Here is a 25,651-nt window from a genome sequence, read left to right as displayed (position 1 = left end):
ACTAAAATACAATAATAAACAATAATAATATAGACGCCTTTTGTCTTTTTGATTAAACAAACGGACATGCAAATATTAGTTGCGTTGTCGCAGGCAGTACGCATGCGCACAGTCAGCGCTGTCAGCTGACTTCCTGGCCAAGGGAGGGATTGCTGCTAGTGTCCCGCTAATCCTTTAGATCCAAAAAAAAAAATACCACGGTCGGAGAGGGAACGGTCTATTCCGCGCCTATTCGTGCGGACATTAAGTAGGTATGGTCACATTTTTAAACTGAAAATACCCAAGGACAGAGAGTGTTTGTATTTTAGCCTGGAAGAATGGTTTTTATCATCGAGGTGTTCCGCGAAATTTCGATACAGGTCTCGAGGGAAGGAATAGAGCAGTCCAGCAGCTCCCTTATTATTGATGACTCTTCGTGCATTTTGAATAATTAATAATAGGTACAAGATGAAGGACGCACGGTTGACGATTTCAAAACACGAACATTTAATGGAACATGCCTCTCAGTTGGCAGACATCTTGTAGTAATTACGCCGCGATTAACCACACATGACGGACACTTCCTGTTCAGCGCCTGTACATTGAGTGAATACCAACATCATTTGCCGTTACAATGTTTGTCGAACAAACACTTATATTTACACAATCTCGCGTTCTGTGATTGAAAAACGGGTGATTTTGTCTGTTGCCATGCGCCAACAGATATACTCATTCAGTTTTCAGTAGCCTATATTGTTATTAGGGTCAATGACATGACGTGCATATTTTAGTGCAAGTGCATTATTTCCTTTTAAAATGATTTGATAAATTTATGACATATATCACTTTATTCTATAAAAACTATTTAGTTTGAATTCATTTTTAGTACATTTAATTAATATATATTATTTTATGTTGTGTTATCTTAAACCCCCAAAATGTCAGGTTGTGCAACTGCCCGTTTGCAAATGGTTTCTTAATAATAAAAAATTAAAAACGAAATACTATGGCATCATTTTAGGTTTGAAACCTTTCATATAAACACATTTTTATAAATGTCAGTAGTTTTAAAGCTGTTGAGATAATTGAAAAACCTTTGTCCAGTAATTTATATATTCTCAAATGTCAGTGTGGCACAACTGCAAACATGGCTCTTTTATTACGAAATGACGATGTAATAACAGTAAACATAATGCATCATCCAGAGGAGCCCAACTGATCCTTGTGACAGAGTGAAAAGATTTGTAGATCTCTCAAATACTGGTAAAAACTGATCATTTCAAGTATGGGTAGGTTGGTACACTTTTCATGTCAGGTGGTTCAACTACAGTGTATATATACATACAACTATTTGGTTGTACTGCCTGACATAACACCATTAAATTTTTTTAATTTAACACTTTGAAAAGGTATTTAACAACTGACACTTGTTTAAACACATTTCTCATGACCCAAAAATATGCATTACATCAGTTTTGAATTATTTAAAAGAAAACCACCTTTTTGAAGCTTTATATGTCAATGACCAAATATGTGCTTTTAACATGGGTGATTTCTTTTATAGTCAGTAAGTCTTTTTATCTCCTAAACTATATTGTTTGGTTTGTTGAGAGTAAACCATCCTGGCTGCTTTATCTAGTCTCACTTGTAGGGCTGAATGCCTCTCATATCTTATCAAGGTCCCACAGAGCTCTTCTATCAGCCAGTCAGTGAGCTTCATGTTCATTTTCATTGTCCTTTGAGTTATAGAAGTAACAGCCCACCATGGAATGTGAGGTCTGAGGGACAGCCACCATGATTGGAGGACTGTTCATCTATAACCATAAAGGGGAGGTGCTGATCTCCCGCGTCTACCGCGATGATATAGGGTGAGTGAGTTCATCATGGGTGGAAAATGCTCTTAAAACAGCTTCTGAAATATGAAATGAAATATACTTTATTGTCCCTGATAGGGAAATTTGTAATGGACTCCATTAGGGCTGCACGATTTGGGCCAAAATGATAATCACGATTATTTTGATCAATATTGAGATCACGATTACTTATTACGATTATTTGTTGATTTTAACCAAAACAAATTTTATTGTCACATAGGCTAATTATAACTGCTTTCACATCCATATTGTGCTTTATTCCTGCTAATGTACAACTATGTGCATGCAAAAAAAAAACTTTGATACGGAGCGTTCTGTGAACTGAATGACGCATCTTAAATATCGCTCGATCACGCAAATATGATCGTGGGAAGCCAAAATCGTGATCGTGATTAAAATTTGATTAATCGTGCAGCCCTAGACTCCATAGCCAGCATTTCACCAAAACCTGATACATTAAATAAAACAAATTACACAAAATACTCATACACACCATAACACATAAAAATAAATAGACTTCAGTAACTCATGTTCAACAGTCTAATACATAACGGTACAAAAGAGATTTTAAACCTGTTCCGTTTATAATGGAGAGTTCTGTACCTTCTTCCAGACGGTAAGAGTTCATAAGAGGTGTAGAGTACATGAGATGGGTCACTTAAAATCATTTTAGCCTCATTTTAATGTGCATTGCTCATACAGAGTCTGAATACTAGGATAGTCTTTCAGTCCAATCATTTTCATCGAAGTTCGAACAATATATAGTATCTTTGATTTTGATTTTATTCTGATTTCAAGGACTAGATCGAGTATGTTAGAGAAAATGCAGGTCGATCGTTTTCTAGGTTTTTCAAAACCATCTAGGGACGGGCCGTACAGTACAGCCATCCAGAAAACACAACCACTAAAAACTGCATAGATCACATAGCAACACAGACAAACACCTAATCTATTTATTTTTGCTATTAGAAATATTTGAATAGATTTTTTTTGTTGGTTGGTGTAAAAAAATTCTGGTCTTATTTTCATCATGCGTGCTCAGCGGGGTTTAAACTCCATACCATTGGGGTTATCCTGTTAGGGTAGAGGAAAGATGACAGGATGTTCCAAAACAGGAAATGTTGCCCCATTCCATCATCTTGACACACTAAATTTCATTTTTCATTTTAACCATAAATGGGGAAGGGTTTTTTTGGCTCTCCATAGAACCCCAGATCAAATGTTCTCATACAGATTTCATTTGGTGTGTGTTTGCATTACTGTTGTGCATTTACACATGCAGCCCATCTTTGTCTTTCTTCTTTTTCCTTGTCATTATTCCCCTCATGCTCTTTGTCCTTTGTACTGTTTTTCTCCATGTTCATTGTGGCTACTGTAGCACTAGGTAAGCGATCCTACTACAACCAATGACCAGGCATGTTTTTTTAGACCCCAACAACAACCAACCAATCACTCTGACGCATGTCACCAGTGAACCCAATCTAGGGTTGGGCAATATAGCTAAACCATGCCTTCTAAGCCTTGATACATCTCAACCTTTTTGTTATTGCATCTGTCTGTCTGTCTGTCTGTCTGTCTGTCTATAGATATTATAACCATTAAAAAATAACAGACTTTCTTGTACATTATACCTTGAATTAGTGTTTTCAACTGATATATTTAAACAATTCAAAAATACTGATTTGTATAAATTAAGGAAACTTAAAAAGAAAAAAAAAACTATTGACATGTTCTCAAACAATATTCTCACAAGTTATGGCACTAGTAGTGGGCATGAAACCTTCCTACTTAAATGGTGCTAGGGAAACTTGGGGTTTATGGCCAAAAAGAAAATCTTGCAAAGCTGTGTAATAATAACCATTTGTTTGTTAATCATCTTATACCATTATAAATATTCATAGATATATATCATGTATTGCCCAGCTCTACTTCAAGCATGTCACCTGACATACTTCAGTCAATCGAATATTGTGAGGATATGTAATTGCACCAGTAGCAGGTTTACCATAATGCCCTTTTCTTTTGACTGCACTCAGGCATGAGATGAGACAATGTTGGTCATTTTTTGGGTTTATGTTGGATATTTTGACAAATTATGCACCTTTCTGATGGAAATGTTTGTCTATACATGTAACTAGAGTTTTCAGTCCTGTTTCCGCCCGTTCCTGCAGGATTCTGTCCCACTCCCGCAAAAATATATGTTACCTTCTCCCTCTCCCGCCGGCACCATTCATGTTTTGTCCCCCTCCCGCCTGCAAAAGCCCACATAAAAGTATAATTTTTTTTCTCTCTCTGTATGTCCATGAAATTATTTCAAGTTACGTGTCGTCTAGCCACAACCTACACATCCCAGAATAAATACTCCTGATAAATTATTTGTTATCAAAGCTTCAAGATTCACAAACCACTGTTAATTTAACATAAAAGCAAGCATAGGCTACTGCGTGCATGGTTTGGCATGGCAGAATTTGCGCAAAGTGCCCTCCGTTAATCCCTAAAAGCTGACATCTCAGTTCATCGCGATCTGACAAAGCTCCGTTATTATCAATGAAACTAATGACACAATGACACAATGAATCTTTCATAATGTCTACACTTAGTTTGTTATAATCAGAGGATTCACCAGCATGCAGAATTCAGCACTGAACAAAAACTCAGACGTTTTGAGCAGTGAGTGGATTCTATCTTAAATGCATCTGATTGGCCATTGCGTTCAAGAAATCAACACGCATACCTGTGATTGGCTACATTGCACAACGCTGCAATAGAAACTCTGCCTATGCTTGTGCCTGTAAATTGTTTTTATTTTGTTTTAGTTGTCCTTGTTGCTTTTGTGCAATAGATTAATAATAGAATTTTTTTTTTTTTTTTAAGATTTATCTATTTTGCGGGAGTCAAGCACATCGTTTTATTCTCCACCAACCCTCGCACAACCACGAGTACCTTACCGCCCGCACTCGGCACCCGCACATCTTGTTGCGCCGGGTGCATGTCTCTACATGAAACAACCTTACACTTTCATTCATTTTGACCTTTATTTTTTTTAATCAGTTACAGCAGATGATTTTAAAAATCGCAAAGACAAAAAGGAACTTTTATTTTATTGGACTGTATAGTTCTCTTCAAAAGAAGTTCACTTTTGTTTGTTTTAGACAGGCAAGAGCTCTTTTGTCTACGGGACCTTGTAACTTATCTTGAGGTTCATGAAGATTTGGGTCAACAGGGAACACCCAGTCAAGTCTTTAAGGCCTCGTTCGCAGATAAAAGGAGTGCGTGTCTTAAAGGGTTTACTGGCAGGTGGTGACCATGTGCTCACTCTTCCTGCCCAACTCCATTATCTCTACCTTGACCTCACGTCCTTACCCTCCTCCACAGGCGCAACGCTGTGGACGCGTTCCGTGTGAACGTGATCCACGCCCGTCAGCAGGTGCGCTCTCCTGTCACCAACATCGCCCGCACCAGCTTCTTCCACGTCAAACGCTCCAACATCTGGCTGGCTGCGGTCACCAAGCAGAATGTCAACGCTGCAATGGTGTTCGAGTTCCTCTACAAGATGTGTGACGTCATGACGGCCTACTTTGGGAAGATCAGTGAGGAGAATATCAAGAACAACTTCGTGCTTATCTACGAGTTGCTGGATGGTAAGGCTGGTTCAGAAACATAGGAGTAATGTCCTGACACTGTTCTCTCAGTTATATCTGATCCTCCATGTGCCTGTGTTAACCGCATTACCTCAAACCAAACTCGCCCTCCTCTAAATGGCATGCTTTCCTGGCAGTCGTCCACTGTTGGCGGTAAGGTGCATCTTAAACCATGAGCTGTCCAGAAAACCTTGTCCTCCTGCTGAAATAATAAAAGGTTACCTAAATGAAACAAATGGAGACAAAGTCTGTTTAAAACAATTTTTTGGAGCATTGAGTGGTTCATTCCAGAATAATGATTCATTTATGTCTTTGTGTGTGTGTGCGCAGAGATCCTGGACTTTGGATACCCACAGAACTCGGAGACAGGAGCACTGAAGACTTTTATTACCCAGCAGGGTATCAAAGGCCAGGCAAGAAGAGGCTATTTTACTAGTTTCATATTTTTGATGTTCATATGAATTACATGAATATTCAGCATAATTGACTAATGCTACTGTAGGATTTGTGTGGCATATGATTTTTCAAGAAGAATTTAAAATACCATTTTTTGTTTATATCTGTTGAGTTCAAAAAGGGGCTTAAGATATTGTATTATTGTAGTATTATTTGAGCAGCAGCAGAGTGTGCCAAAAGATAAAGCAATCACTATTTTTATTTTTAAAGGAACACTCTGACTTTTTGGGACTTTAGCCTGTTCACCTTATCCCCCAGAGTTAGATAAGTCCATACATACCTTTTTCATCTCCGTGCGTGCTATAAGTCTGTTTGACGCACCCACCGCTAGCCTAGCTTAGCACAAAGACTGGATGTAAATGGTTGCAGCTAGCATACTTAATCCAAATAAGTCAAGTTCAAGTTTATTGTCATATGCATATTAGTACAGAGTACCACAGCAATGAAATTCAAAGTGCCTTAGCACTCTCTCAACACCAGTCAATAAATAATTAAAATTTAAACATCTGCTCAAACCTCAACCCTCCTTCCTCTTGTACTATCGTTCAGTAGCCTTACAACCTGTGGGTAAAAACTGTCCCTAAAACGTGATGTGCGCGTTGGGATGCTCTGCAAACGTCTCCCTGATGGAAGTTGGGAGAAGAGATTATGTGCCGGATGACTAACATCCTGTATAATACCTAGTGCCTTCTTTGTGCTGCGTTTCCAATAAATGTTTTGGAGCGATTCTAATGGAACCCCAATAATTTTGGATGCAGTTTTAACCACCCTTGTCAGTAGATTCAATTCACGTGAAGTAGCCCTGCCAAACCACACTGTAATATTACCTGTCAAAATACTCTCAATTGTACAGCGGTAAAATTTTTGTAAAATGTTGAGTGACATACCATATTTCTTGAGACACCTCAAGAAATAAAGCCTCTTATGTGCCTTCTTAATGGTACAAGTGATATGAAAAGACCATCGAAGGGAGTCTGAAATATGGATGCCTAAAAATTTAAAAGTATTAACAATTTCGACTGCAGAGTTATTAATGTAGACAGCTGCATGTGTGGGGTTAAGTGACAAAATAACGCAAACATTTTCCTATTTACATGTTGTGATTTGTATAGTCACAGAGTGTACAAAAAACAAAGTCACATGAGACACAGACATATTTTAATCGGATAAATACTGGGAACTATATTCTCTGAAGGCGAAGCACTGCTTCTTGGGCGGAGTGATAACCGCAGCACCTGAGACGTGCTCTCTGCTCCTCACCACGGCGCGTCTCAGGTGCTGCGGTTATCACTCCGTCCAAGTAGCAGTGCTTCGCCTTCAGAGAATATAGTTCCCAGTATTTATAAGGTTAAAATATGTCTGTGTCTCATGTGACTTTGTTTTTTGTACACTCTGTGACTATACAAATCACAACATGTAAATAGGAAAATGTTTGCGTTATTTTGTCACTTATTTGGATTAGTATGCTAGCTGCAACCATTTACATCCAGTCTTTGTGCTAAGCTAGGCTAGCGGTGGGTGCGTCAGATAGTTACAGCACGCACGGAGATGAAAAAGGTATGTATGGACTTATCTAACTCTGGGGGATAAGGTGAATAGGCTAAAGTCCCAAAAAGTCGGAGTGTTCCTTTAAACACCAATGTGACATTGGGAACCTGCCTTTCTGGATGTCCTCAAAGTCGGGCCAGTAGTTTGGATTTCTGCAACATTTTCACTGTCCCCAGCACAACCAATATGTAAATATGCATGTACATGATGCATAATCACCTTTTTTTTTAAATGTAAAAATCGGTTTGGCCATTTGTAACTTGAAAGTGGAAATGAAGCAGTCAGTCAAGTCAGATAATAACATTATTTAGTAAAAAACTATATATCAAACGATAAATGATGGCATTTTTTAAAAAAAAAGAGGATGTTTTGTTATCTTTTTTGTAGCAAGGGTAGCGCCATCTTGCAGTACTTCCAGTGTCATTCGCTTTATTATTTTTTGCTGGCTGTTTGATATTTCAAACGGGTATTTCTTATCATATTATTGTAATGTATTGCTGTAATTATATACACACTGGTTTGTAGTGCAAATAGTTTGACCATCTACTCAATTATTTACGCAGTTATTTACCTATAGCGGCTAATGAACACAGAAAGAAGCTTACTTCATGTTTCAAAACTGGCTCATTTGAGCAAGTGATACTAGTTCCATCAACTGTCCTGAAATGCTCTTACACTGGTCCTGAGCCAATGTGGCATTTTTTTTTTTAGCCCTGTCCATTTTATCGGTGCAAATTCTAATATAAACCTTTTTTTTTCTTGCTTTTCTGGACGTGTCTGACTACAGCATCAGGTATGTGTAATTGTTTTGTTATTTGAAGTTTTTCTCGGATTAAATATTTAAACCACAATTTGAAATCGTCTGTGACCTTCCTAACTGTCTTTGGTGGTGCATCATTGTCCTCAGACTAAGGAGGAGCAGTCTCAGATCACCAGCCAGGTGACTGGTCAGATCGGTTGGCGTCGTGAAGGCATCAAGTACCGTCGCAACGAGCTCTTCCTGGATGTGCTGGAGAGTGTCAACCTGCTCATGTCTCCACAGGGTAAGACCGCATTAACGGAGGTCTCATGACTGTGTGCTTCAGTTATTAGGCCGTGTTTTCTAGAGGCTAGCGTATTTTTCCAATTGTTTTCAATGGGAGCGCCACGATTTTAAAATGCCAGCAGCGTAACGAGGTGCTGAGCTGAGTCTGTTTCACCCTCGAGCGCTCAGCGTTTTTACCGGTCGCAGAGAGTTGAGCCATCAACTCACAGTGGAGGAAGGGCGGGACAAATACAACACCGACCGAATTGCTTACTTAATCGATCGATTAATCGGATAAAACATTTTTTGTGTTTTTAAACAACCAAAACAAATAAAGCATAACGAAAATGATGTGGCTGTAGAATGATCAAGCATTTGGCTTTTATTTATAAAACAAAACAAAAAAAACAGGTATTTATTCCAACTCCAACATTTGGCTCCAAAACTAAGCCTATTTATTGCAATTTTTACCCATTTAGTATAAGTGCCAACAATGTTCTATAGATGCTCAATTACTTTGGTAGCCGGTTAAAATGTCTTCCCCAAAAGAACGAGTGGATTTGGAGAAGCAGGCTGGGGAATTTCCTTTTTTGTTGTTGTCTGTAACTATTTGGAAGACGTGACATACAAACAAGGTCTCGCAAAGACTGCAATACAATATTTGTTCCTCCATCACGTCGCGGTGTATACAGTGAATGCATGCTTAAATTATTGTTGCGTGGCTACATAAAAGTTTAAGTATATGTGATGAATTGCCGCAATTGATCTGACTGGCGCGTGAGAGAGACGAGGGTGCATGCGTGTGTGTGTGTGAAGGGGTTCTTTTTTAGGCTATACTCTCTTGCAATTGAACGTGAATACGTTTACTACTTAAAAACATCAAAGCTAAACATCATATCTAGTCAAACCGCATCACGACATCGCTAGAAATACAGTATGGGATTAAAATCAGCGAACATCAATGTGTCATAGGCTTATGGTGTGTTCACACCGAACGCGAGTAGATTACATTCAAAGTCAATGCAAAGACGCGAATAGACGCATCATTCGCGCTGGGCGTCGCGACTGACGCGAATTGGGCGACGCGTTTGCCGCGAACGTGTTCCGCGCAAGTTGAAAAATTTGAACTCGAGCGAATGTTCAAGCGTCTAATTAGACGCGATAAACGCGTATTTGACGCTCTATCCGCGTTCGGTGTGAACACCATTAGTTTACCTTGTTTCAGCGACGCTTGGTGAAACAGCAAGGAGTGGATGTTTTCGGTTCAGATGATGAATCATTGAAGTGGTACTGTTGTGGTATGCCAGGTCTACTTTGCAGTAGACACATTGCACCTTGTTCTCTTCCTTTTTAAGTATGTAATGATCCTAAACTTTAGACATTCTCTGCCGTTTATGGACATCTTTACTCTCCGCCTTCACGCCAACTAAATTCAAAATGTATCGCGCTATAGTATAGATCCGCGCGTATAGTGCGCGTCATAGGAATTTAACGAGGCTTCGAGGCAGAGTTTTTGCCTCGAGGAATTTTTGTAATCGAGTTAATCGAGTAACTCGATGAATCGTTTCAGCCCTAATCCAGATCAAATACTTTTCATTGTATCAGCATTCTTATATAGAAACAATGCAGAAACAAACTATCTGTGAGATACTAGTAACACTTCCGCGGATTTTCCATATCATAGCAAGCAAAGCATCTCAACTGAAAAAAGCTCTCAAGCGGCCACAGCTAGGCGTTTTCAGATGGCTAAAAAAGCTTTGTACACGGCCTTAGTGTCAAACAATTCACACGCTACTGTGTCATCCTGACAGGTCAAGTCCTGAGCGCTCACGTGTCCGGTCGTGTGGTGATGAAGAGCTACCTGAGTGGAATGCCTGAATGCAAGTTTGGCATGAATGACAAAATCGTCATTGACAAACAGGGGAAAGGAGGAACTACTGATGATGCTGGGAAAAGGTTTCAAAGCGCTTCATTTTCATGCAGTTGTTCTGCTTGTCTGTCTCCTCTCTTTGTTTGCTTTGAAAATTTTGTTTGTCTCATTGTCTGGATTTTGTTTCTCAATCCAGAATTTTTAAAACATGTTTGATCGTAAAGTGTGTGGTTTATTTTGATTTTTGAAGCTGTCTGTTTTTGTTGCGTCTCTCTTTCTCTGTGCTCCCAAAGTGAGTTAGGGGGAAGGTAATTGTATCTTTACATTTCTGTGTTCAGTATTATGTTAGTTGTGGTGTTAATCTACAGAACAACTGAGTGTCTTATTTCTATTTTTATTTATTTTATTTAGTTTTTACTAGGGATGCGTAATATATTAGTTAATATATTACTATTTTTTAAATGATCGTTTCAGTCTAATTTGGCCAATATTGTTAAATTCAGGGATTGTATTATTATTATTATTATTTTTCAATTAAATCTCGTTACTCTTTTTCAATGCCAGGTTACAGAAGAGGTTACTAACCCTAACCCTAACTAAGATTATTTCAAGATAACTAATCTTACTATAATAACTATTTTTACATCTAAATTGAAGATTTCATTCTAAAAAAAAATTGTTTTAAACAACAAAGCAAAATACAGGTTATTTTTAATTTTTAAGAAGTCTCTTTCTCTTATACTCACCAAGAATGCATTTATTTGATGATAAAATCAGGAAAAACAGTAATAGTATGAACTATTAAATTAACTGTTTTCTATTGTAAAATATTTTTAAGTGTAATTTATTAGAAACATTTATCAGTGTTAAAAACTGCCTTTTTTTCCTCTTTCTTTTACCATGAAACCATGATAATTTTTTTCAGGATGAACAGTTTAAAAGCATTTGTTTGGAATATACATTTTTTGTAACATTATAAATGTCACTTCTGAGCAACTAAATGCATCCTTGATGAATTTAAGTATTAATCTCCCCCCCTCCAATTTTTGAACAGTACTGTAGGTTAAATATTGGTAGATAATATGGTATTGGTTAATGGCCATAATTAAAATTATGAATACAACTTTTAGTGCATCCCTAGTTTTTAGAAGTAGGACATTTTAGCAGTAAGTGATTTTTTTTATTATATTTTGTCAGTGATAATTTCATTTTATGTACAGTTTTTTTCTAGTAGAGCAGTGTCTACTCACTCCAGGAGGGCCACTGTCCAGCAAAGTTTACCTCCAACCCCAATTAAACACACCGTAACCAGCTAATCCAGGGCTGTGTCTGAAATCACCCCCGAAATCCTTAAATAGGGCACTGTTTGAGGGGGCAGCCATTTGCATTGGTGCTGAAACCATAGTGGATGTTATCGAGTGCACTCATTCAATCCCACAATGCACCTCAATAATGAGGGTACAACCGATGTATGTTCAATGGCTAAATAATACCCATAATGCACTGTGAGGGTCATGCTGAATGAATTCCCGTGTCTTGCCAGAAGATGGCGCCTGCAGCTGAATCTATTTGATATATTTTCCAAACCCTGCTACAGCATAATATCATACAGGTATAAAATGATTATTAAATAAGGTTTATACATGCTAATTTCCTTGACAGAGTTCAAGAAAAATCTTTTCATTAGTTTGCTAAGTTTCAAATGATTATCAAACAGCAAGCAAAAACTACAAAAGCGGCCGCCCTTCCGGCGCACTGTGTCCGAATTCACTCACTCGTTTTCATTCACTCCTTCAAGTGGACAAGTGTATAGTGAATGAGTGTGATTTTGAACACAGCCGAGGGCTTCCTTGGCATACTGGACACTTCCAGGCAGGAGTGTTGGAGCTAAACTCTGCAGGACAGTGGCCCTCCAGGAGCAGGATCGGACGCCCCTGCTCTAGTATTTGCTCCTTTTACCAAATATCTTAATGGTGTTTTATATCAAACTCTTACCGTCTTGGTTTCTCCAGCAGTGGGAAGCAGTCCATAGCCATCGACGACTGCACTTTCCATCAGTGTGTGCGTCTCAGCAAGTTCGACTCTGAGCGCAGCATCAGCTTCATCCCTCCTGATGGGGAATATGAGCTCATGAGGTTAGTTCAGCTTCAGTCTGCCTTCACACCGCAGAGTCCGATTCTGTTTTAACACATCCTCGATCTGTGTGTGAAGGTATCGCACCACTAAGGACATTATTCTGCCCTTCCGGGTCATTCCACTGGTCCGAGAGGTTGGACGCACAAAGCTGGAGGTCAAAGTTGTCATCAAATCTAATTTCAAGCCCTCACTCCTGGCACAGAAAATAGAGGTGAGTTCAAAGAAAATATAGAGACTTGACATTGCATTTTCACACGCTTAAGACAGAACATTTCAGTCTGTGTGTAAAAGAGTTGGTCAGATGATGTGTGTGGTGAATGTTTTGAACAGGTGCGCATTCCAACACCTCTGAACACTAGTGGAGTGCAGGTGATCTGTATGAAAGGAAAAGCCAAATACAAGGCCAGCGAGAACGCCATTGTGTGGAAGTAAGTCAGCGTCTTCACGTTTCTCTGCATTCAGTGCTTGTGTGTGTGAACTCATGTCATCCTGTCTGTCTCTCTGCTCAGGATCAAACGCATGGCAGGAATGAAGGAGTCTCAGATCAGTGCTGAGATTGAGCTGCTGCCCACTAATGATAAGAAGAAGTGGGCCCGTCCACCCATTTCCATGAACTTTGAGGTGAGCGTTGAATTAAGTGAAGTTTCAATCGGTTTTCGGAAAGAGGTTCTTAACTTTTTTTTTTTTTGGTGTTGTTTTATATTTTATATGAGGTTCGCTGTGCTTTTTATAAAATAACTCTTTAAAGTTTCTAACATTTGGACGTTTGGACACAAATTAAAATCCTGACTTAATTTAGCAATAAATATAGATGTTGTTAAAAAGATTATCAACTAAAAAAATCTATTTACTAACTTGTAAGTCTCATAAATAAATAAAAATAGCCTGTGGGTTGAATGAAAATCAGAAAGGATTTTTGAATATTTTTATCAGGTTTGTGGTGCTTTTTTAACTAATATAACTAACATTTGGACATGTTTGGATACAGTTTAAAACCATTATTTGTGTGATTTTAATTTAGCTATAAATATAAACTTTGATTGATTAAACTAAAACAATCTATTTATTAACTTATTTCTCATATAATAAATAAGTAACGGTTGAATTAATTGACATTTGAACATTTTTATGAGGTTTGCTGTGCTTTTATTGTTAACTTAAGTAACTTGACTAAAATTTTGGATATGGTTTAAAACCTTGTTTTTGTTATTTAGCTATAAACATTCATTTTAAAAAAATCTATTTACCTACTTATTTCTAATAAATAAAATAAAATATGGACAACACTACAATAAGGTTCTGTTTAGTTAATGCATTAACTAACATTAACAACGATAAATACATTTGCAGTTTATGAATTTTTGTTAGTAAAAACAAGTTCATGCTAGCTCAGGTCAATTAAATAATATTTACAGATACAACTTTTGATTTTAATGTGTTAAGAAATGTTGAGGTTAACATGAACTAAAATGAATACATGGTTTAAAGTGTTTTGAATTATAAGTTCATGTTAACTAGTGTTGTTAGCAAATGGAACCTATTGTAAAGTGTTCCCTAAAATATTAATTTGGTCTTTTTTCCTCAATAAGCTCATAAGTAACTGTTGAATGCATTCATATTTCAATATCAGTCACTTTTTTGGGGGAGGTAGGTACAAACATTAGATGTTAAAACTAGCTACTTATTCATATATTTATATTATTTTATAGTTTGTCTGATTTATTCAATTGTCAACAACTTGTACCCTCTTCATGGCACACATTTCTGTTGTATTTCATCTGTTGTTTTGTCTCAGGTTCCGTTTGCACCCTCGGGTTTGAAGGTGCGTTACCTGAAGGTGTTCGAGTCGAAACTGAACTACAGTGACCACGATGTGATTAAATGGGTGCGATACATCGGACGCAGCGGAATCTACGAGACGCGCTGCTAATGAGCTGCTTAGCAGAGGGACCAGCTTTTACTGTCCTATAAATATACTATGTTTCCCTCCTTCCCTCTCCTCAAGATTTGTGGATGAATAAAAAAAAGGCTAATCACAAAAATATGCAAAATGTGAAACGTAGTTACCTGTATGTGTTTGTACGAGTGCTGTAATGACCAGATCCAGTGGAGAGCAGTGAGTGGTGTACTTTAAAGCCTGTGCAGTTAATGTCTGTCTTTCAAAACCCAGCTTCCTGATTCGCTGTAGTCGGTCTTACGGGACCCCTGTCCCTTGTTGGTTATTCTCCCATTGGTCATACTCTCAGTATCTTATCTATCTCTCTCTGTGACTGTTCAGTTCGGTATAAATATATAATGGAGTAAAAAAACATTGTGTTGTGTGTATTTGTGGTTTCATTTATCTTCAATTCAGCATAAAGCACATGTCTATCTATTTCATAGTTGTATCATGATGAATGAGGAACACTGTCTGCACAAGTAAATATGTTACATCTTGGGTGTAAAATAGATGGCAGAAAAAAACAACACTTTTACATTAGACACCATTTATTTGTCTTCCTGTCTCTGCTGTCATCCTGTACAATCAAAAGCTGACAGGATAAGGGAAGGCAAAGTTAATAAAATAATTATCTCCTAGATTCATTTAATTTGTGCAAAGGAAAAATCAGAGGCTTGAAAACAGACATGACCATGAAAGTGAAGCATCAACTATTTGAAGAAAAATAATTGAATTCTGAAATCAGTGCAAGTCTGGACAGCAGTTTGACGAGCCTCTGCCTCTTGTCAAATCATGAAAAAACGAGACAAAAAAAAAAAAGATATAATCACTAGTGGTACAATCTCAATTTAAACATACTGTCTAAAACGTACAATTGCATATCCATAGATGTACATAAAAAAAAATGCTGACAAAACTATTCAAGGTTAATGTTAAGGGTTACATACAAGTTAATCGCAAGATGTCATGCTGTCATTGACCAAAGAACATTTTGTCCCTCAACTGGTTAAAAAAAAAAAAGTGTATCGTGATTCGTGGCCACGAATTAATTCGTTCCAACGACTTAATATATCACGTTTTACTAATTCTTTCCCATGATTCTCTAAATCATGGCATGTTGTAATAATTCGTTTAGTTAAATCAAAACGAGGGAATTATTTCAATGTCGCCATGATTTACTAAAATGAGAGAACGAATTCTTAATTCATGCCACGTTATTTATATTTTTTGTCACGTCACGTGTAGGACTCTGTAAAAACGGACAATTACACACTTAAACCAATGATTGCTTTATAGCCTTCCATTGTGTGTAACTCTTTCGTTTAAATTATTTTCTATCAAACCGGACAGCAACTGTTGAGATCAGGTTATATTTAACCCAGAATATTCCTTTCAAGTGGTTTAATTTATTAACTAGTAATTCATTATCGACAGCTCAGTTGGTTTCACTTGCAGAACTTAAGCAATTATCAAGTCCAAAACTCATCTAAACTGAACGTGAAAAACAAGCCCTTTAGCCTTAGTTTTAGGACGATTCTTAAGAGCTCCATGAAAACAATCACAGTGAAAGATAAACGGCATTGTGCGGTGACTAAATGATAGAAAAACAGTGATTTGCTTCACTTTCTTTTCAACAGTTTGACAACTCTTTTTTTAATGTAAAGCATTTTTTTAAATACAGTGTTTAAATTTGGAATCATGACCTAGCATGACACACCAAATTCAAGTAGATGAGCTGAGCATAGGGAGACCAATTCGATTATGTCAAACGTCTTAATGCATTGATGGTACAGGTACTACCTCACTTTCCCAACAGTCATTCATGCTTGAGGTGCCTTGGTAATATTGGCGTATTTTAGCTATTCAACACATTTTTAGGACTATTAACCGTGACAACACTGATTATGCGCCTTGCGATATGGACAGATAACAATTTGTATTATTTTTAAGCACTTTTGTGTAGATGATTGCATTTATCTTACAGTTCCTTGAGGAAAGAGTTCCAGTCTTTTTGACGTTACAAGCCAATCTCGTCCATTCCAAGAGACACGTGACCTATGAGATGTCTAACATTTATATATTATGATACGAACATTAAAATCATTAAAACTGAAACGCATTAATACCATGTGCACTCATTCTAAAACAATCCCTCGTGATTCGAAACGAGACGCTGAAGTCTGAATACTCCCATCCCATCGCTGACGGCGATAATTAAAACCTTCACAAGTTTGAACTGACCCAACAGTCACTACTTTCTACACTTCGCTCCATTTTAAACCTTCATATCTGTTAATAATACCGTGTGCGAAACTGATGGATTGTATAAGGATTGCTTCGTTTCTGAGGTTCGATAGCCAGTCTTGGAAGACAGATGCATGGTGTGCTGTGGTGGCAATCTAATCTTCGTCGTCCTCCTCGTCTTCGCTGATGGCCTGTTTGCGGGCGGCGTAGGAGTAGCCGGACAGGGCGCTGCTGTGATGTGAGGAGGGTGAGGAGGACGGGGAGGTCTTGGTGAAGAAGGGCAGACGGAAGGTTGGAGAAGGGGAACGCTCACGTGTGGGACTGCTGCTGGGACTCTGCCTCGGGCTAATGGCCTGAAGCATTCGACCTTTCCCTTCCTTCAGCATGTGCTTCTGTTAGAAAGGAAGACCAACACATAGCCAATAAGAGACCTTGAGTGGAGCCATGGATATTTGTGATGAAACTGATCCCCATGGAGGATGGCTTCTCTGCTCATGTAATCATGAGTTTAAACAGTCATTCTCCACCAGGGGGCCGCAAGATTACTTAAAATATTTAAAACAAAATAAAATAAGCTAAAACCGCTAAAGATCAAGATGGAAGCAAAATGAAATCATATTTGTTCCCTTAACAACTGCTGTTTTTATTTAAGAACCAGGGTTCTCATAATCCAGGACAATCTGCGCGTTTCTCTATTTGGTTGTGTGGTGAGTATTTGCAGTGCGTATCTGTGTTTGGTTGCGTTGTGAGTATTTGCAGAGCGTTTCTGTATTCGGTTGTGTTGTGAGTGTTTGCAGCGTGTTTCTGTGTTAGGTTTGATAAGGCAGCTTAGGAAAAACCAAGGATAGATCATCAGTGGAGATTCAAGACTAGCTAGGTTTCCATCCAAAGTTGCGTATTTAACTTATGCGCAAAATTGGAATATTTTATAAAACATTTGCGAATAAAGCAAGCAGCGTTTCCATCCTATGTGTTCAAGAGAACAAAATCACGTCACTTTTTGGGAAACTGGCACAAAATCATCCCCATATATATATATATACTCATTGGCTTCATCACTCGGTCTCCTCTCCACCAGTAAGCTGGTGTGTGGTGGGCGTTCGGGCGCAATATGCTGTCGCATCATCCAGGTGGATGCACATTGGTGGTGGTTGAGGAGATTCCCCCCTTCTATGTAAAGCGCTTTGAGTGTCGAGAAAATCCACTTATGGATCCACTTATGGCGTGTCTGAATCCACTTATGCTAGTTTAATGAAGGGAAAAATGGTCTAAAAGGGTTGTCTCTATTCTCTTAATGAGTAATGGGTGTGTTTTGGGGCGAAACGTGCAATAAACCAATCAGAGTCTCATCTCCCATTCCCTTTAAAAGCCAGTTGCGCTCGCGCCATGGTGGATTCGCTATTTACATGGCGGAATTTGCAAGCAGAAAGACTGAAAGCAACTCCAGAGAGGAAACGGATCTGCTCGTGCGCGAGGATAAAGCGCGCAAGTAGATCCTCTACGCGAAAAGCAGGATTCCACCATATCTTTATGTACACAATAATAATCTTTTACATAGTAATCCTTTTATTTGTAATATTTGGCATGTTTGTGTGCTGCTGTGCGTCCCTGTGTGTGTAATAAGCAGAGTGTATGTGCGTTGTGCTCCCGCCTATAGGCACATATTACTAATGCGCCCTTTAAATAACAAAAAAATAAAAATTTGCAGTCTATTTCAGTTGCCTCAGAATAGCAATGCGCCCGAACACACATCGTTTTCAGACCAGCATGGGCGAACAGATGAGCGCATATGCATTTGCTATTTAAACAACGTGATTCAGGGCGTGAAAATGATAACTGCGTCGGGCTGAAACTAGCAAAAAACATTTGCGTCGCGGCTGGCGCTGCACCAAGTGTATGATAGGGCCCATAATGTCTGCATAAGCTATTGGTGCTTGGACACCGATAATTGCCACCTACAGCTATATTTATAATTAAAAATACACTATTTTACCTAAAAATTTGTCTTTTTATGCTTCAAAGAATATTGCATCATTAGCATAACAACATGCTGACACCAAACTCAAAGTTGTGTCCCTCATGTGCTTTCTGTCAGTAGTGGTATTTTGAGTCGCTTGCAGCCCATGTAGAGCGTTCCAACTCAGAAATGAGGAGTGGATGCTGACTTAGAAGTTTTGGGAGACTATATTTAAAGAGATACTCACCAACGCTCCCTCCGGTCCAAACATCTGTAGGAAGTTGCCGATGAACTCGCGGGACTTCTCTTCCCATTTCTGGATCAGGTCGATGCTTTTCTCCTCCACCTTCTGCACAAACTCTTTACTCTTCTCCTCCACGTCCTTCACTTTCTTCTTCACCTTGTCCACACGCTCCTGAAGGTTGTACTTCTTTTCCTGAGTGTCGGAAATGGCGCACAATTCGAATTATGGAATAGAATTATTTACAATTTCTTAATTTTTTTTCTTATTTCTTATTTGAATATATTGTCACTCCTAGTTTCTGTAAATAAAAAGTTGAGAGTTGAGAGAAAGGTCAAGAGTCACTGCTTTAAATGGATAGTTCCCCCAAAAATTGTATTTCTGTCATCATTTATTCTATCTTCATTTATTCTTTCTTATCTTTATTCATTCATTATTCTTTCAAACACAAAGATATAAGAAAATATATTTAAGAAGGCCGTGGTCCAAATAACATTGGACCCCATTGACTTCCATTGTATGGAGAAAAAAAAAACTGAGCAGGAAGCTGTAGTGTAGATTGACTAAGCAAATTTAGTCTCTCGATCTTGAGATTAAGCTCGACTAAACAAACACATATGATGAGAGGAGCGCAGCGCTCACATTGATGAAGCTGACGTTAAGCTCTTTCGCGGTGTAGCCGCGTTGTAGATTCCGTCTGACGTACACGTCATAATCTCGAACGATGCGTGTGATGATGTCAGAAGTGGAAATACCCTCTGTTCGTTGGGTTGGTGCAAACATTCCTGTGGAAGCCCAAAATAATAAATAAACTATTTGAAAGATAAAAATACTATTGTAAGTTGCTTTGGATAGAAGATAAATGGCCTCATATTTAATTGGTAAGTTCTATATTGTTATAATTCATACTCTGAAATTTTAAACGTATAGATTGATTTCTAAATCAAAACACATAAAGGTATGGTAGCTTGATCCCACCATGAAAAAAAAGAAAAGAAAAAAAACATAATTAAAACAAGTAAATAAAAACACAAGTAAAACATAATTGCAACTTTTTTCCCCATTTCAATTGCGAGTTTATATCGCAAAATTCTAAGAAAAAAGTCAGAATTGCCATTTGTAAACTCGCAATTGAGCCATTCTGACTTTTTCCCCGCAACTGACAGTTTATAAATCACGCAATTCTGAGAAAAAAAATCAGAATTGCAAGATGTAAACTAGAAATTGTGAGAAAAAAGTCAGAATTGTGAGATAGAAAGTTGCAATTACCTTTATTTTTTATTTTTCAGTTGCAGAAACAAGCTTCCATAGCAGTTTCCGAAGCTGTTATAATTACCTGCTTCTTTGATGTGCTTGTAAACATCATCACTGTCAGCTGAGGAATATGGGATATCATCATGGGCCACAAAGTCAATCTGAGGTATCAAAAGACACAGACTTTAATTAAAAAAAGGGAACAAATAAGTGGTTCACCGCTTGGTTACCATTTTACTTTCATCCTCCAACACAACACTACGGAACATATGGAAGTGCTCAGTTCTCTCTCGTCTTACCCGATGCTTGGTGAGGAACTCGGGCGTGAGAGTCCACGGAGCATTCCGGACCACCTCGTCCACATAGCGACAGTGACTAATCGCGTCATAGCGTTCATCCTCATTCATGACGGTGAAGCCCTTTAACTCGTGTGTGAGGTCATCACTACACACTGCAGAGAGGTAAGAGAGGCGCTAAATACAGCACTGACATTAAGACGGACTCTGTGCTAAATGAACAGAATGATAAACACTCCAAATACCGAATCCCAGGAATACTCACCACCTACAATAAGGTGAGTGTTTGGAAAAAGGCATTTAGCCTGCATGAGAGCACGTGCATGTCCTGAGTGGAACATGTCGAAGATGCCATCAGCATACACACGCACAGGCCTGTCGGCTAAAAACAAAAAGAAGAACATCAGCTTTCATGGTATCAAGGGAACTACTTAATTTAGACACACCTGACCTTACATGTCAGTAGTCTAATGGTTACATGAGAAGAAGATTGTGCTTTAGAATTTTACTAAATTTTAAAAAAATACACACTACAGTACGTTCAAAACATTTTTAAGAGAACGTTTTTTTTAAGTAAATAAATGTATAATGTTACACAAAATTTCTATTTATTTAAGTATCACACAAAAAAAAAAAACGGTTCAGGGTTTACACAAATTAAAAAACTGTTTCACCATTGATAATAAGAAGAAATGTTTTTTGAGCACCAACTCATCCTATCAGAATGATTTCTGAAGGATCATGTGACACTGAAGACTGAAGTAATGATGCTGAAAATTCAGCTTTGCATCACAGGAATAAGTTATAACAGCTATTTTTATAGTTCATAATATTACTGGTTTTCCGGATTTTTTTTTTTTTTTTACCACATAAATGCAGTTTGGTGGGCACAAGAGACATTTTCAAAAACATCTTTTGAACTGTAGTGTATTTTAAAGTATAGACATTTTTTGTAAACGAATGCAACATCTCTTGCAAAAAGTTGAATTTAAAATATCTTTTGGTATCCACATTTGGATTTCTTTTAGGGATCCACTTAATATTGGCATCAAATTGGTTACTGGCCAATATTGGCATATTTTTGTAAACTTTTTTAAAAAGCAGCATAGATCTGCAATAATAATGCATGATTAATTTCTTTGGTTTGGTTTGGGTTGTTTGTTTGACCCAGTGTCAGAATGATGTGCCTCAGTCAAGGTTATTGTCCTTCCAAAAGGACAAGAACCCTGGAAACAACAATGATGCATGACAAAAACCTGGAATTGTTGACAAAACCCAGTAACAGGTCCAGATGTGTATCCTACTGAATAACAATAGCTATGTCTGAAAGCAACATATGGAAGAAGAAAAGTCACTTAATTACAGTTATGTCGTCTAAACGTTGTAGTAGCAAATATGAAATCAAGGGTGCCCAATAATATTGTCAAAGTGAATCTGTAATATGTTTTTTTTTTTTAATAGCTTTTCTGTTTTTGTTAAAGAAATACAAGTGTTGATACCAAAATATGCTTTAGTTTCAATGTTGAAATGATGAAAAACATTTCTGGCCATAATCGTGTATATAATGGCTAATGAATCAGCCTAAATACAGTCATACAGTGAATGGAAAGAACACCTGACACGTGTATATCTGACTGTGTGTGTGTGTGTGTGTGTGTGTGTGTGTGTGTGTGTGTGTGTGTGTGTGGGAGGAGTTCATTACAGAGGGCAAATATCTTACGTGGAGTGCCTCTGCGAGCTTCCTCCATGGTGACGCGCTGATATGGCTTTTCTTCCATTGACTCGAGCTGATCTGCATACGGAGCCGGGTATTTCAGACCCTGAGGGGCAAGAAGCACCACAGCCTTTGGTCTCAAATACCATCTCTCATCTGCACACACACGCTTACACCGTTATCTCACTCACCACTGTGCATCGTTTTAACTTCAGGGGTTTCTCGCCCTCCTCTGCCTCTCCATTTGAACCGTCTCTCTTTCTCTTCCTGGACAATCGTGCTGAACCGTGGGCCTCCATTCAGGCTCTATGAAATGTTATGGAGAAAACTACAGTAATGATAATAACAATTCTAAGGCATTTAGTTGTATTCAATCTGGGAAGTTCCTCGTGACACGAGAAAAATGCAGAACTCAATAGCAGTATAACCCCAGCCCAGATGTTTGGAAAGAGAAGTTCATAACACAGAGCTCCGGGAACGATTAAATATGTGTCAGGAAAGTTGGCTGTGGTGCAAACTATTCGGCCATGTTGAAGATAAATGTCCAGATGTCTTTCTGATCTTCACAGGAAAGGCTAAAGGGGTGAATCAAATTAAACCTGCCAAGAACATGTCCTAGTCCAGTATTTTTAGATGAAATGTGAAATGATATACAGTACGAAGAAAATAAAGCCTAGGCTATTTTAAAAGTAAATCATTTCCTGAGTGGATCTACCACCACTCTTAGTATTGTACTATATAAGAAAACTTGAAATATTTTTACATAATGACAGTATTGCTCTGTTCTTTTTGTTTTAATTTTAAAATTTGTAATATTTGTCAGCATTTACATTTTATTTAGACTTAAAATAAAATGACTGTGCACTGGAAGAATGTTTTTTTGTCATAACTGAAACACATTAATGGCAATGAGATTTTTTTGGTGCAGTACTTTTCCCCTGAGAGTCAGACTTGTAACCCAACGGTTCGATTCTCAATACCGGCAGGAAAATGTAGGTGGGGGAGTGAATGAACAACTCTCTCTTTCACCCGCAATACCCACGACTGAGGTGCCCTTGAGCAAGGCAGGCACCTAACCCACAATCGCTCCATGGGCGCCGCAGTAAATGGCTGCCCACTGCTCCGGGTGTGTGTGTGCTGTGTTCACTACTCAGTCACTACTTCAGAATATGGGTTCCCATACTTGGCCTTCACGTCACATCACTATAAATGATAACAGTGCAGCACTTCTTCGCTATGAAATACAAAAGGCGTCAGAATTTATATGCGTTCCAAATACACACTATTGGAAACCCAAACAAACTGAGTTTGTGTGGATCAGCATTTACTGTGAACAGGGCCGCTGGAAGAAACATGTAACCTGTAAATCATTAAAGCGTCAGGCTTGACTCTGAAACCCACATATTTATTTAATTGAATCACAGCCTTTGAGATTTCACAATTTTAAACCATTTTTTAAATGGTTTTAATATAGGCTATGACGCAGCCTTCGGTCTACTAGGTAATAGGTCCATAGTGCACCACTTCTGGTATTTTGCCAGTTAATCGACACTTTTAAATTGCCAGAGGATTTTTTAAAATGGAGTATTTGAATTTAATCGAGGAACCATGACAGCACCACTTTGAAATATTTTATATTCTACCAATGATAAAACTGGGCTGGATGTTTTGTGAAGGAGGGCCATATTTAGGGAGCTTTTGAGCTGTGTTTATGATCACTATGATATAGTGGTTTTCAATTTGCCTAAAAGTGACTGTAAAATAGGTACGGAAATTGCATATTTTGAATTTTGATATTTGCGACATGGTCACTGGGCTACTTTTAATTGGCCATTGGGCTGGTTTTGTTACGCAGACGTGGCAATCCTGATCACCAGAGAGAATTCTGTTGTTTAATCTGAAGATTTATGACATTTTTTATTAAGAATTACAAGGTCCAAAAAAGAAGAAGAAATTGAACATATGCATGGATTAATTGTTAACAATAAGGTCAATAAAAATGCATGTAGAAACTAGTGAATTTTAATTTCAAGCCAACTTTAAAAAATGTACGCAAAATATATCTTTATACATTTTTCTTTTGATTTTAAGCTGATATAAGATATTTCTTCATGAAAATCCAAAACTGTACCAGAAAAAAAAATATCAGAAATTAATATTGGTTGATAATATGATAATGGTTTTATCATGTGCAGTCAAAACTGCAAGTCAAAACTTCACATAATTACATCATGAGTGGGAAAAATCATAATATGATTTGAATTATTTTTTTATAGGCTATTATTCAATATATTATATTAAAACAAGTAAAAAAAGGGTCATCAGCAACTTGTTTGTTATGTCCAGAAAGAGGCTATGGAAACCATGGGTGAATCCTTCCTCATTCCAATCATTCCTTTATCTAAACACAGAGCCTTGAGTCTTATCTGGGTGAATGAATGAGTGAATGAAGCAAAGGAGAGGAATGTGACCCGGACACAACATTACATCCACTGTAGCACACTCATAACTGATAGATCAACTATATAGGCTTATGTATATATATATATATATATATATGACACTGCTTAGAGATCTGGCACTGATAAACAAACTAAACTAAACTAAGGCAAGATCATTTTTTAAAGCCCAAACTTGCATTTAGGAGGACAAGGAGATGTAGACAGTCCAGTAGGCTATAATACAGACAAAATCCCTCTATTTTAGTCTCTTATCTAAGAGCACAGAGTCTGAATGATTCCTCATCTGAGCTGTACAATCCCAGCTGAACAAGGATGCGTATACTATTTACTGAAGGTGTAACATTAGTAATCAATTCAGAGACAAGGGCAACCATAATAATGCTCCACATTTCTACCAAATAAAAAGTAGCAAGTTTCTGGATTTCAAGTTTAGGAGCTCTGACATTAATATAACAAAATATGGGAGGTGGGTCTATGATACAGGGTGAATTAACAGTGGGAGTGTCTCTAAAAGTGACAGCAGTTTAACTATTTCAATAGAGAGCTAACTTAGATATAATAGATAATAATATATATAATATAATAGATAAATACCATGCCTTGAGCTGGTGAGACGACACGACACGTATGTCAAGCAGCTCGAAACACTAGCTGGTCCTTCTGACTATCTTTAGGGCACACACATATACAGACATGAAGACGCATTAGCTGCTTACCCTTGTGCTTTAATGTCGTTATGAGCTCAGGTGGTGTTAAACGGGTGCCTGAAGGTTTAGGTTAATGTGTTTCCTAAGGTCGAAGTCTGACAGGAGTCGGAAGTGTCGGTTTAAATGTCTATTTAGTGATCTCAGACCTTCCGATTTGACAGAAGCCACAAAAGAGACTGGGATCAACTTTATTCAGCTCCAAGATGGCAGCAAAAATCATGATAATTTTAAAATAAAAGTCCCACCATCGTCACCGCAAGTTTGAAGATTTGCTATGCAGTGTTATTATTATTACAAATGCATAACGCG

The 25,651-nt window shown here is 37.9% G+C and overlaps 2 protein-coding genes across 2 annotated transcripts; one reads left to right on the top strand and one right to left on the bottom strand.

Moving 5' to 3' along the window:
* Window positions 1–105: 105 nt before the first annotated feature.
* ap2m1a (adaptor related protein complex 2 subunit mu 1a) lies at window positions 106–14,839 on the top strand. Its single transcript, XM_056263284.1, has 13 exons — window positions 106–251; window positions 1,729–1,847; window positions 5,229–5,494; window positions 5,825–5,907; window positions 8,286–8,291; window positions 8,406–8,541; window positions 10,334–10,478; window positions 10,686–10,700; window positions 12,405–12,527; window positions 12,604–12,739; window positions 12,859–12,956; window positions 13,038–13,149; window positions 14,324–14,839. The coding sequence occupies exons 2-13, from the start codon at window positions 1,774–1,776 to the stop codon at window positions 14,456–14,458; spliced, it is 1,329 nt and encodes a 442-aa protein (XP_056119259.1). The 5' UTR covers window positions 106–251; window positions 1,729–1,773; the 3' UTR covers window positions 14,459–14,839.
* Window positions 14,840–16,481: 1,642 nt separating this feature from the next.
* pcyt1aa (phosphate cytidylyltransferase 1A, choline a) lies at window positions 16,482–25,549 on the bottom strand. Its single transcript, XM_056263271.1, has 9 exons — window positions 25,352–25,549; window positions 22,365–22,479; window positions 22,180–22,279; window positions 20,725–20,841; window positions 20,463–20,614; window positions 20,246–20,324; window positions 19,552–19,694; window positions 18,916–19,104; window positions 16,482–17,103 (listed from the first exon to the last, which is right to left on the bottom strand). Exons 2-9 carry the CDS (start codon window positions 22,470–22,472, stop codon window positions 16,867–16,869), a joined length of 1,125 nt encoding a protein of 374 aa, XP_056119246.1. The 5' UTR covers window positions 22,473–22,479; window positions 25,352–25,549; the 3' UTR covers window positions 16,482–16,866.
* Window positions 25,550–25,651: the final 102 nt, after the last annotated feature.

This window comes from Rhinichthys klamathensis, unplaced genomic scaffold (genome assembly GCF_029890125.1).
Source record: "Rhinichthys klamathensis goyatoka isolate OS25496 unplaced genomic scaffold, OSU_Roscu_1.1 h1tg000011l_1, whole genome shotgun sequence".
NCBI classification, from domain to species: Eukaryota; Metazoa; Chordata; class Actinopteri; order Cypriniformes; family Leuciscidae; genus Rhinichthys; species Rhinichthys klamathensis.
The sequence above is the reverse complement of the archived record's forward strand: the minus strand, read 5'-3'. Positions and strand labels throughout refer to the sequence as shown.

Bases quoted from the DNA above. Each gene is read 5' to 3' on its own strand.
- pcyt1aa (XM_056263271.1), bottom strand. From the start codon at position 22,472: ATGGAGGCCCACGGTTCAGCACGATTGTCCAGGAAGAGAAAGAGAGAC. The intron at 22,280-22,364 runs GTGAGTGAGATA...CTTGCCCCTCAG, and splicing joins AGTTAAAACGATGCACAGTG to GGTCTGAAATACCCGGCTCC. The intron at 19,695-20,245 runs GTAATTATAACA...GGGCTTCCACAG, and splicing joins CAAGCACATCAAAGAAGCAG to GAATGTTTGCACCAACCCAA.
- ap2m1a (XM_056263284.1), top strand. From the start codon at position 1,774: ATGATTGGAGGACTGTTCATCTATAACCATAAAGGGGAGGTGCTGATC. The intron at 8,542-10,333 runs GTAAGACCGCAT...TCATCCTGACAG, and splicing joins CCTGCTCATGTCTCCACAGG to GTCAAGTCCTGAGCGCTCAC. The intron at 12,528-12,603 runs GTTAGTTCAGCT...CTGTGTGTGAAG, and splicing joins GGGGAATATGAGCTCATGAG to GTATCGCACCACTAAGGACA.